The sequence below is a fragment of the Asterias amurensis genome, chromosome 4, assembly GCF_032118995.1.
Source record: "Asterias amurensis chromosome 4, ASM3211899v1".
Classification (NCBI taxonomy): Eukaryota; Metazoa; Echinodermata; class Asteroidea; order Forcipulatida; family Asteriidae; genus Asterias; species Asterias amurensis.
The window spans coordinates 17,241,797-17,254,214 of NC_092651.1; the positions used below are offsets into that span (position 1 = coordinate 17,241,797).

The 12,418-nt window shown below is 40.6% G+C and overlaps 1 protein-coding gene across 1 annotated transcript; it reads right to left on the reverse strand.

Annotated features, from left to right (window-relative positions):
• On the reverse strand, positions 1-10,770 carry LOC139936558 (exosome complex component RRP45-like). The gene is made up of 12 exons (XM_071931385.1): positions 10,631-10,770; positions 9,846-9,940; positions 9,209-9,328; positions 8,589-8,691; positions 6,970-7,107; positions 5,227-5,309; positions 4,644-4,776; positions 4,025-4,113; positions 3,350-3,496; positions 2,564-2,748; positions 1,801-1,885; positions 1-1,468 (listed from the first exon to the last, which is right to left on the reverse strand). The coding sequence occupies exons 1-12, from the start codon at positions 10,694-10,696 to the stop codon at positions 1,339-1,341; spliced, it is 1,374 nt and encodes a 457-aa protein (XP_071787486.1). The 5' UTR covers positions 10,697-10,770; the 3' UTR covers positions 1-1,338.
• Positions 10,771-12,418: the final 1,648 nt, after the last annotated feature.

A 12,418-nucleotide genomic window follows, 5' to 3' on the forward strand; every position in this document is an offset into this window, starting at 1 on the left:
TAAGATTCAGTACTTCAGAATGTACTCTTTATTATAAGAACCTCTTTATACAAGTTGGGGTTGACTGTACTTTTTGTTAAAGAAGTTGCGACTATAACAGACTCTTGAAACAATAATTTGCAGTTAAAGCATACACTAAGTTCAAAGCTGACTTCCAAAACTTGATTTCAGCCACAACTTGAACTTAGACAAAGGTCGTTTGAAGGGCTGTTGTAACCAATACATATGGGTACTGATTAATAGGACTGATTTCATCAGCCCTTCCTCGTGTGACATGGCCCATAGATTTTGGAAACCAATTCATTACTGAGCTTTTCAAGACTATTAGTTCTTGTTTGGCGATATTCAGCTCAGTAATGGCAATGCAAGAATAAAGTACCAAGAATGCACCGTTGCCATCGAAACATAAAATGTTGTTTATTGTAACAATGTATCATTGAGATGATGAAATGGCTTGTGGAACAAACGGAGAATGTGTGTACACCCTTCACATAGGTTTTTGGAAGGCAATAACTTAAAGGAGAGGTATATGTTTGGTAATCATTCTTAAAATTAATGGCAATAAAAACTGACTTAAAGCCATTGGACCCTTTCGGTACAGAAAAAAAAAAAAAAGTTCACAGATTTACAAATAATTTACAGGGTTTACAGAAGGTAATGGTGAAAGACTTCTCTTTAAATATTAGTCCATGAAATGCTTTACTTTTTGAGAAAACGGTAAAACAATATAAATTCTCATTAACGAGAATTACGGATTTGTTATAAACACATGTCATGACACGGCGAAACGCGCGAAAACAGGAGTGGGTTTTCCCATTATTTTCTCCCGACTCCGATGTCCGATTGAGCCTAAATTTCCACAGGATTGTTATTTTATATATAAGTTGTGATACACGAAGTGTGGGACTTGGACAATACTGTTTACTGAAAGTGTATAATGGCTTTAAGTTAGAAGTACGGCAACTTTTGATAAAGCAATGTAAAGAATTTTGAGAATCATTTCACTTCGAAGTATTGAGATATGGAAAAGAAAATCAGTCTTAGGTCAGATTGTGTGACTAATTACAGATTATTCTTCCTATGTGGTCATAATTGCTCTGGATTTTTGACGATATCTCAAAAACCAACCACCTTTTGAAATGAAATTTTCACAACTTCGTTTTATCGTGTATATCTTTATTTACACAGGATTAAAACAACCGATCGGTTCCAAAAACCAAAGGTATACTTTTCCTTTAAAAAGTAAACAACCCACTGCTTTTGAGCATTTGGTTCTGACATCAGAAGAATATATCTGTGTTTCCTTATTTACTAATTTGGAAGATGATTCAAGCAAAATCACTTTGTTTTCTTTCCTTTCCGTTTGGTTTTCTTTTTTGACGACGGTTCTCTCGTTGTCACACTCTGTGGTTTTGTGGCTTTGAGGGCAACAGAAAGATCCAGATCAGCTGATGGATCTGCGGCTTTTCTGAAGAAAAAAAGAAATAAAAAATGTGTATGATAAAGTGCCTTTGATTAGCTTTCCTGTGCCGACCTAGGTCTGACCCCAGGGCGTTCGAGTAGCTTTGCCGCAATTCGTCTGAACCAAGCAGCAGGCTTGTAGAGCGGGTTAGCAGGTGCATGATGTCACAACCGAAAATTTGTCACACATCCTCAATTCACATAAGGTTTTGGACATTATTCAAAATTGAATTGAAAGTAGTTCCGGTCGGCCGTCCAAAAATGCATTGATGCCTTGGGCAGAGTTATTGGTTTTTTTTTTAAGGTAAATCTAATTCCTTGAACAATGAAGGTATTTACCTTGTGTTTAAGCTGCTAATGTCTGCTTCGTTGAGCGTTACAGTCGCTTCTTCTTCACTACTGTCACTATGGCACTCCTCCACAGCTGAAAGAAAAACATCCAGAGAGTTTTGTATCTGCTCTATTAAAATCTCATCCCTAACTAATCAGGTTGGCTTAGTGGTTTCTTTCCCTGCCTTTCACCTCTTTGGACCCAGGTTTGAATCCCACCTCAGACTGGAGTCTTGCATGTGGATTGGGTTTTTCAGTCCCTACCTGATTGCATGGGTTTTCCCAACATCTATATCTGAGCATTTCGTTTGTTTCCTATTCATCCTGTTATTGGCGCTAATTGTGCTGTTGTGTAATCAAATAAATAAAATTTTTGGTCTGGTGCCTTGATCATGGAGCATTTGGGTTGCAAACACATGGACTGGGAACCTGTCTCTGTCAACCAGATTCCATCAGCATACAGACATATGACCCTTTTCAAAACAATGGGATTGATGGGATCAGTTTAGTCTGTGGCTTTGGCCTAATCAGTTATTTTGAGAAACATGCACGTTTGGTAAGGGGCTTCAAACAGGCGACATAACCCCAAGTCACAGTCAAAGTCGGAGCATGAGGCAGGGTTTAAAACATGGCCATACAAACAATCAACAACCAAGGCTTTGGCCTTTGATTGGTCTGCTACCAGAATTGGCACGGGGTCTGGTTCCTCTTATTTAAGACCCGGACTTCAAATTAAATTTTAGATCTTCAAAACAAATTTTCAAATCAGTACCTCTCTTTTTAGACTCTTTGCTTTCTTCTTCTCCCTCTTCCTCCATGACATCAAACTCTTTAACATCCTCATCCGCAATATCATCCTCCTCCACCTCATCTTCATCCCCTGGTATGAGCCAAGTGCTTGCTGACCCTTCTCCGATTCCTCCAAAACCAGAATCCAGAACTTTGGGTTTGGTATCTCTATTTGGAGACTTGTTAAGGCGTTGGAATAATTCACTGTTGTATTTGTTCATTGAACTCTTCAAGGAATGATTTGTCAACCTTAAAATTCACTTTTTGAAAAAGGTGATGTCAGTACCAATTGTCTTAAGAAACAATGATTTCTTTCAAAAATTAAAATGAAAAAGGGTCCTGTACACTCTCATTTAAATTTCTTTCGTTTAAAAGTGTGTTCAAATTTCATAGAGCTGGCTTAAGCACAAAAAGTAGCTGAGCATTAAAAGATTCTGCTTATCAGAATAATGTTACCAGCTAACTTACTATGACATGTACCATCTGTGATGGTATCCTGCTCATTTTTGCTTAATTGCAGAAGTAGGTACCTGGTATATTATGACAGTGCGTGAAATACAACAAAAACTGCCGCCACTGGGTAATAAAAGTGCAGACATTCAAGGGTGCAAGCTCCTTAAAGTTTATCATGCAGTCAGTGCCTGGCTGGGAAGAGATTCGAAGAATATGTAAATACCGGAAAATGGATCGTGCGCAAGCATCGCCAACTATGTTATGATTTTAAACCCAAATTGGAGCTATGCCAAAAGGTTTAAAATGCAAAGGATACGGAACCTGTACTGGTTCTGATCTGTCTATGACCTCCTGTGCAGTCTCCATTGACTCTGATGTATCAACAGGCTCAGGTTTGGCCACAGATGTAGTTATTCTTCTCTGAGGAAGGGATTCTGCAAAACCAAACTTCCGACCCTCCGACCTGAAAACAATTGACATTGTCCAATTTCATATCATCAATATACTGCTGCCATCTCAGTCTACTTCCCCGTATCCAATAACAGTAATAGATGTTAATAGTCATTGTAGGAAAAGGAACCCAGCTGTTTCACCTTTCAGCCTTGGATTGGTTGCACTTATTTGAACGGGAGAAAATCAAGATGGTCGCACCATGATTAAGGTTTATTACTATAAAACTCATGCCTGGGCAACTCCTGCGTGTCTTGTGTTTTTGTTCAAATACCGACTCTCAGTCTGATAATAATATCTTTTAACTCTCTTGAGTATTGAATCATTCTCAACAGTTATACAAATGAGATCAATCTGCTCTTAGTGCTTGTTTAAATTAAACAAACTCAAATGAACTCTGTGGGAATTGTTTTCGATTGGGCAATCATATGACATGCTTGCTGCGCTTTCTATCAACAGGTTGGAATGCTTGCACAAGTCTGGAGTCTAGAGTAATATAAATCCATTGTTTGGTACAGTGATAATTTATGCAACAACTCACCGTGCTCTGGCGTCATTACTCAAGGCCTTCTTAATGAGTTCTGTAATCTCACCAACCTTGATGACAGCAATCTGGGAACATCGCAAAATCTAAAAGGAAAGACAGTCACTTATATCACTAGAAATATAGTAGTAGTAATAATGTGTTGTCTGAATCGGGCCAACTCGGTTGCGAAGGCGGGTCACTTGAGACTTGTTTGATCTGATGAAGGTGCGATATCTTTGTGGGGGTAGATGTTTTGATAGGGTTTGACCTTAACTTTTTTAGTGACTGGTCAGCAGAACCAGTTATTTTATCATTTCACTAGTCTGCTAGGTTTTTCAAATGAGATAGGGATGCTTTTCAACTAGCTAGCCAAACCACTTGGAAAAAATGTCCTCAGGTGTTTTAACTGGCGGACCACTGTTAATAAGGGACTATGACCATGCCAGAAACATGACGCATGACCATGCCGGAAACACTAGGGCAAGCCCCTTCTCTTCACAGTATTAAGTGTATACATGTTTGTTTTTTTGTGCATTAACTATTTGCTTTATCAGTTTCCTTCCATTGCGCATCATCCAATGAGATGTGAGCCCGCCTTGCATGGATCTAACCACTACTTGTTGGTAAACTTCACCTGGTCCTTCAGTAGAAGCATCCCTCCTGTCATCTGGACTGTGCATAGTTCCCTGTGGGCATTCATTGACACAACCATGTTGCCTTCCATCACCAACTCCTCTTTGTACATAGGATCCACCAGCAGATACTTCCTAAAATAAAAATCATACAAAGCTTAAAGTTTGGTTCCCATCAAAGGCACGTGCGGATTTGTTTTCTGCATGACCCAAAAAACACAGCATTTATAGCCCACTTTTTATTTTTTTAATTTGTATGCATGTTTGTCCAAAAAAAGGCTAAAAGCCACGCTTGGTATGGGGTTACAATAAGAAAAATTATTTAAAGTAAAAAAGAACTCAGGGGAGCTGCAAGTAGGAATTGATATTCCTCTTAAAACGGTCTTCAAACTTGCAGGTTCCAATAATATTGGAATCCACCAATTCGCATGATTGGTGCGCAACGGATTATGGGTGTATTTCCGAGTCCAATTAATGCAGATAAATATTAGGTTTTTTTTTAAAGAGGGATTATACAAACTAACAAAAATCAAGGGTTTCTTTTCACAAGTAAATTTTATAAGTCGCAATTAATTCAATCATTACCCCTGTTCGTAGAAAGCGAATGTTGTACAAAGTGGCATGTGATGCACACTCAATGGCACTGGATCCCTGTCCTCTGGCAGATGCTGAAATAAATAAATTCATAACATTAAATTCTCATTTAACGGTGGACTTTCAATTTTGTTTAAAAGTATGCAAGTTTGCCTATATTTTGACTAACAACCGTTTCAGACAGGCGCTCCAGAGTCGCGCCGGACATAATGAATTGGAAGCGACTCTAGTCGTTCTGAACGACTGCAACAGTCAATCTTTCATCCAGTTGCTCATAACTATTTCAGACGTCAAACTTTTAAGGCATTTAATTCACAATTTGGTTTGGTGCGACTCTGTCTGAATCCCAGGTTAATTCTCACGATTGTGCACACAATAGTTATGGACTGGCATTTCAATCGAAGCAGAGTCTTGAAGGCTCTTGATATTAGCCTTTGACAATAGCCTTGCTCAAGGCAGTCGAATTATTCACTCCGAAAAAAGACCGCCGCTGTATAAAAACCCACCCGTATTCACTGTGCGTAAAACCCACCCGTATTCACTGTGCGTACATCGCACGACACGATGCCCCCGTACACTATCCGCATGCGGAGGCCGCCAGGCCGACAGCCTTGTAGGGTCTGTGTTGAAGCCACTGACCTCATTACTATAATAAGCGAAGAGTTCCCACGGTCAGCTCATTACCATAATGCCCGCGAAAGATGAGACATGTCTACATCATTACACACCACCACCACGGACGCTCAGCGAGCATGATAGGCGTGTGTGATTGGACGTCAAAATGAATAATTCATTTGCCTCACATCCTGTGTTGTCTGATAGGTCTGACGAACGATATACATATTCATGAGCTGCATACTAGCATATCCTAGAGCCCCCTCAATTTCGTCCACTATTGGAATTTTTTCAATACAACACATTAAAACGGGAAGATACAGACCCGACAAGGCTGTCGGCCTGACGGCCTCCGCATGCGGTTAGTAGTGTACGAGTGCGATGACTTGTGTGAACAGTATTCGTGGGATGTGACAGTGTGTATACGGGTGGGTCATTCGGTGTGATCGCACACACCATGCACAGGGTATACGGCAGGTGGGTTTACAGCTGCGTCTTTTCGGAGCGAATAATGCGACTGCCTTGAGCAAGGCTACTTTGACAAAGAATCTGCTACGATCAGGATGTCAGGCCATTGACTTTTTTTTGCTCAACTATACAAGCGTCTGCAAAACAAGGCAGTCCAGCTAGTATTTGCGTGTGGTCGTGACCAGCCTCCTGCCCACCTGCTTGCATTGCTGCATTGGCTCCCAGTTAAAGAACGTATCCTTCAAAGTTGTCACTCATGTATACAAAATAAATCCTTTACACCCAATCTCCATCATATCTGGTTGAACTTGTACAATCCCACAACTTTAATGCTGCTAATGCATACAGGCAACGACTCCGCTCATCAACTGATCAGACCCGGCGTTCTGTTTCTAAAACTAGACGGGAAGCTTGGGAAAGCTCATTCTCCATGGCTGCCCCTCGCCTATGGAATGAGCCGTGTTCAAAAGCCTCCTCAAGACATTTCTGTTTCCCCGCCCATCCTAGTTTGTTTGTTTTTCTTTTGTCCTAGTCTCACGTAAAGCACTCTGTTCTCCGTAGAGTGCTGTATAATATTGTATTATGTTTATTATACCATAAGTCCTTTTGGTTGGTAAGCAGTTTGCAACAACTTCTTCTATGTTTTCTTACGATTGTGACTGCTTCTCCAACGACTGAAACGTCTGGCCTCCTGAAGTGAGACAGGGCAGTTATTGCTGCGACACTAGCACAGTCTAATATGCTACCGTCGTGGTTCAAGACATGAACATCCACACGGATCTGCCAAACCTGGAGGAAAAAAAAAGAAGATGAGTTTGAGGAAAACCAATGAGCTGGTTTGGCAAAATTAATATTATTTCAACAGCTTTATTACTACGTTTACGTTTACGTTTACTCAGCAGAATCCACAAGTTTAGACGTAAAGCTAAGGGTGGTTGATTGGTGTTCAAGCAGTAGGAATACAAATGACTCCAGGCTAACAAAATGGGCCTGAAGAAACAGGTGCTAAACGTGTACATAAATGAATGGTGGTTATACAACTGTGCAGGACATCAGACAGGGTGGTGCAAGTAAAAACAGCTTCCACTGCTCAAAGGCTAGCAGCTACTTGCACTGCATCTCTTTGGAACTCCCTCCATCTTACAATCTAGACTTTTTTAGAGGAATATCCACTCCTACCTTCAGTTCCCCCGAGTTATTCAAGCAAAATATTTGCTTGTAGAGATATTAATCAAATAAAAAAATTACAAGACATATGAAGTCGTTTTCTGTCTCAATACTTTTCAGGGTTATACCCTGTGCAGTCATTTAAAGCCATTGGACCCTTTCGGTAAACAGTGTTGTCCAAGGCCCACACTTTGTGTACCACAACTTCTATATCAAATAACAAACCTGTGAAAATTTAGGCTCAATCGGTCATCGGAGTCGGGAGAAAACAACAGAAAAACCCACCCTTGTTTCCGCGCGTTTCGCCGTGTCATGACATGTGTTTAAAATAAATCCGTAATTCTCGTTAACGAGAATTTATAATGTTTTGCTGTTTTCTCAAAAAGTAAAGCATTTCATGGAATAATATTTCAAGAGAAGTCTTTCACCATTGCCTTCTGTAAACCCTGTAAGTTATTTGTAAATCTGTGAACTTTTTTTTTTTTCTGAACCGAAAGGGTCCAATGGCTTTAAAAAAACATTTACTCTCGTTTGACTCTTTAAGCCTGTTTTATGTTATAAAGCGCCTCGAGTTGGTTTAGTGGAAGTGTCATGGCCGAGCTGGTGTTTCTGATCAGCAGAGTGTGGGTTCGAATCCCCAGCCGCGACACCTGTGTCCTTAAGCAAGACACTTAACCATTGCTTCGTCCTTCGGATGGGACGTAAAGCCATTGGTCCCATGTGTTGTGTAACGCATGTAAAAGAACCCAGTGCACTTATCGATAAGAGAAGGGGTTCGCCCCGGTGTTCCTGGCTGTGGCTGCTTAATGCGCCGTAGCACCATGTAAACCTTTATAAGGAGCTAACTAATTGGGTCTCAGAATTCATTACTGCAATAACCTATCATTCTGAAAGTTTGTATATACTCAGCGCCTTGAGCACCTTGTTTGGTAGATACGTGCGCTATATAAGACTTCGATATTATTATTATTATTATTATTATTAGCGCGAGGCGGCTTTATAAATCTAATTATTACAATACTTAAATCACTGGACTCGGACCTGCTGTCCAGTGTTTACTTTGAGCCCTGGTGGGGAGAATCATGGTTGATGGTTACACACACCTTTTCCCCAGCTACAATGCAGAGAGATTCTAAATCCACAGCTCGGGACTCCTTAAGACATTTCTCCAATAACCGATTCAGCTCAACTCCGTACTCCGATAACCTTTACAAAACAAACAGCAATGTTACAATGTTGGAGAGTAAATAAAATTAGCTGTTGCAAACAACTTACTAGACAAGTTCTTTTGAAGTTTGGTCTAAACAACTTACTTTTGGTAGAAATGCAAAAAGAGTCTTTCTCTAGCCTTTGAGAAAGACTCTGCTAGGGTCGAAACGTCAGGCCAATGTTGGAGAGATACAAAACTTTAAAACAGGCTACATGGTGGTATTGGAAACCACACCCCCTGAATTCAACATGTAGAACAAAGTATTTGTTTGTTTATTTGTTCAATTAGTGTAGTCTAATAAGTCTATTCAGAATTGCAGCTGCGCATGTCTGTTACTGCTAACGACGCAATTTGTCTATCTCCCTTGACCGTTAGACAATACCAGCGGGTATTGTCCAAAGGTCACGGGAAATAGACAAATTGCATTGTCAGCAGTAACAGACATGCGTAGCTGCAAGTCCGAATACAAATCTGACTTTTTTGTGGTGAATTGCACATAATTTTGACATTTACCGTCCTGCCTCGAAGCTGGGTGAAGCCATCGGTGAGAGTTCAAGATTTAGATAGAGTTGTCCTTCTGTTGGTCTGGCATTCTTAGGTTCCACAGCCTTGCATGACGCTTGAGCCAACACTCTACAAGAGGTCATTCAACAAGAATGATTATAAATAACATTCTAAACAAATTCGCAATTCACGATTACCAGCACGTGATTCATGCGTATCAACCAAATACGCAAGCACACAGACTTCTGATACATTTCAAAATGTTGGTACTACATGTACTACATATCCTGTGCCTGTGGGCATTCTAGACAAGCTCTTTTGAAGTTTAGCCGAAACATTCTGAAGTGAAACAAGACCCTCTTAATGATTTTTACTTGTGGTTTCAAAAGCCATGAATCTGGAGTACTCAATTTTTTATATTTTTGTTGGTGAATCTAATCTGAATTGTCCACCCCCCCCCTTAAAAAAAAACGCAATCCCATGATTTTGGCTTTTAAACAAATTAATATCTACTGCGATTCGCAATTCCCAGCAAGTCAATCATGCATATCAACTTAATTAATACCCAGGCTTGTGCTGGGGAGAACACCGACTTCTAATAAGGTTTGAGACAGGAGATGCTTCCAAGAAGAGACTCTTTACCTACCTCGTCTGTCCAAGATGTACCTCACAGCTACCTCTCTCTATACCAAATACGATCTTGATGTTTCTGTAGTCATATGTGTCACGGCCATCTAATCTCTGAAGTATTTAAAAACAAACAAATAAATGTAGTTAAAATGAAATGTTGGGATATGGGGGAAAAAATTGGTGGACAACGCAACAATGCCCTCCGAGTCTTAGCCCACCTTGTTGAGCTGTTAATGGCTCCGCTTTTAACATCGGTCTCATCACTGTCACCTGACAGTGATGAGACCGATGTTAAAACTGACAGTGATGAGACCGATATGTTAAAAGCCATTAACAGCTCAACAAGGTGGGCTATCCGAGTCACACTACACTAAACTGTAACACTTAGTAACTAAAAACAACCTCTTTTTGTTTGTTTGTAAGTTTTTGGCCTGCTTATCTATAATTAAAGTTATCAGGCACGGCAGTTTATTGATTCCATTTCATTCATCTCTGCTATTAAGTAGTGGGAGAGGCAAAATCATTCAATCAATGAACAATCATTAGCATCAGTAGCATTAGGCCGGGCCTAACATAGCAGTGCACCGTCTATGACCTTATAGACATGATTGGTAAACATGCCATTTGTGGTTAACTAACCATCAACCATTGATTGTGTTTCATGGCATGGTGTGGTGTTTTATTAACTTTTATCACGAAATTGGTTAAACGCTTTTTTACCGCGACCAATTCGATGGATTTAATAATAACTAAACTAGAGTAGACATCGGCTGTTCATTGAATGCGATATTAAGTTTTTACCTTCCCTGACTTGATGGCATCTATAATAAAGTCCCGTTCAACGTTTGACAGCGGCGTCTCCTTCATCGTTGATCACTTTATTTAGTTGAGAAAATAGAAAAACAAAACATCAAAACAGTCCACTTCGCACTGCTGTCCACATGTTGCTGATTAGCTGACGGCTGTTGTATTACCACTAAAATATTTTAATCAAATAGTCGTCAACTTTATTGATAGCGTTGTTTTGCGCCCGACGCGCGGTGGTACGGTCAACTCTCGAGCCGGACGGTTTTGCATATGCAATCGTGTCCGCCCGGACGCTGCTGCACAATAATGCAATTGTGTCTGCCCGGACACTTTTGCATATGCAGTTGTGTCCGCCCGTGCAAAACCGTCCTTGCAGTAAATTAAACGCCCTTGGTCGACAGAACACGTTCGCCATTTTTTTTACAAGCTATAGAGCGCATAGTCATGAATGACATGGGAAATGTTCGGCCGTTGGGTATTCGCTGCAATAAAAATACACGAATATTCATGCTGCATTTGGGGGGGGGGGGGGGGGTGGGTTTCAGTGCATGCACGCTCGCTTACGCGCGTTCAATAGTACATGTCCACCGGATGGTTTTTGCATGAGCCCCGGACATGATTGCATGTGCAAAGGGCCGCGGACACCGGTCACATACATAAAGACATAACTTGGTGGATATTGGGCCATTGGGGGGGGGGGGGGGGGGAGGGGGTGGTAGACATATTGGTATGTAGCATTAATAACTAATAATTTAATTATTGTCTTTACAATTTTCTTTGCAGCCCCCAACCCCAGAGTATGGGGCGCGGTTTAGGTGGTGGGGGGGGGGGGGGGCGTCGGGGCAGGGGCGTCGGTGGGGGGGGGGGGGGGGGGGGGGGAAGACGTACGGGATCACGGCGATGGTCCCTGCTGCGAAAGCATTCTAAAAGTATTAGGCCTTTCCGCCCATGATGGTTGATGCATGGAGGAAGGTTGATGTATTCAAAATGTGAAAGTAAAAATAATTTGGTATGGTATGTGCTTTGTCATTCACTGCTTTTTAGTGTTTATTGTGCATGCTCAAATGGAACCCCATCACAAAAGTTTACACGCTCTGATACGTTTGAGGTATTCGTGGAAAAAGGAAATGGCCTGGGACACGGGAACAGGTGCCAAATGATTTAATTTTAAAATGGATACCTTGTAAGTTCGAACAATTATTTTGAAAAGTAACTTGCTCACAAAAAAAGAAGGTATGGTAACTTTAAAAGTCAGTTCTTATAAAGTTCAGTCAGTAGTAGTATGGTATAGATAAACACAAGCCGAGCCCCCACACACAAGCTATGAATGAAAAAATGGGCACAACGAAACCGTCAGGTTGGCAAGGCTGATGAATAGACACACAGGAAACCCGCGAAAAGAAATCAGCCAATGACATTGCCCACTGGACATTACTCATGCTGTAATACTTCGTTTTTAGATTTGATTGACAGTTATGCGAAGAGAATGGTTCTTATTGGATGATTTCACATACCATTCATCGAAGTCGAACATTCCATGTGGTAGGGAGAATTTAGAAAAATATGAAATATGATCCATAGTTTGCATATAAAAAACGACATTGAAGGTGTCATATACTTACTCATTATAATAATAATGTTTGCTTTTACACATGGTTACCGTTTTATTTGTAATTTCTTACTAAACAGTTATTGTTTGTGGATTTTAGAATTTGTATTTATAGTAGATTCTTCTATAAAGTGACTACGGAATTTGACACAGCTGTTGACACTGTAAACTGC

What these genes read in the sequence shown, in the direction of transcription:
- LOC139936558 (XM_071931385.1), bottom strand. Translation starts at nt 10,696, where the DNA reads ATGAAGGAGACGCCGCTGTCAAACGTTGAACGGGACTTTATTATAGAT. An exon ending in AGTAATGACGCCAGAGCACG is followed by an intron (nt 3,497 to 4,024) that starts GTGAGTTGTTGC and finishes AATTGTTTTCAG; the next exon opens with GTCGGAGGGTCGGAAGTTTG. An exon ending in TCAGAACCAGTACAGGTTCC is followed by an intron (nt 2,749 to 3,349) that starts GTATCCTTTGCA and finishes GTCTCCAAATAG; the next exon opens with AGATACCAAACCCAAAGTTC.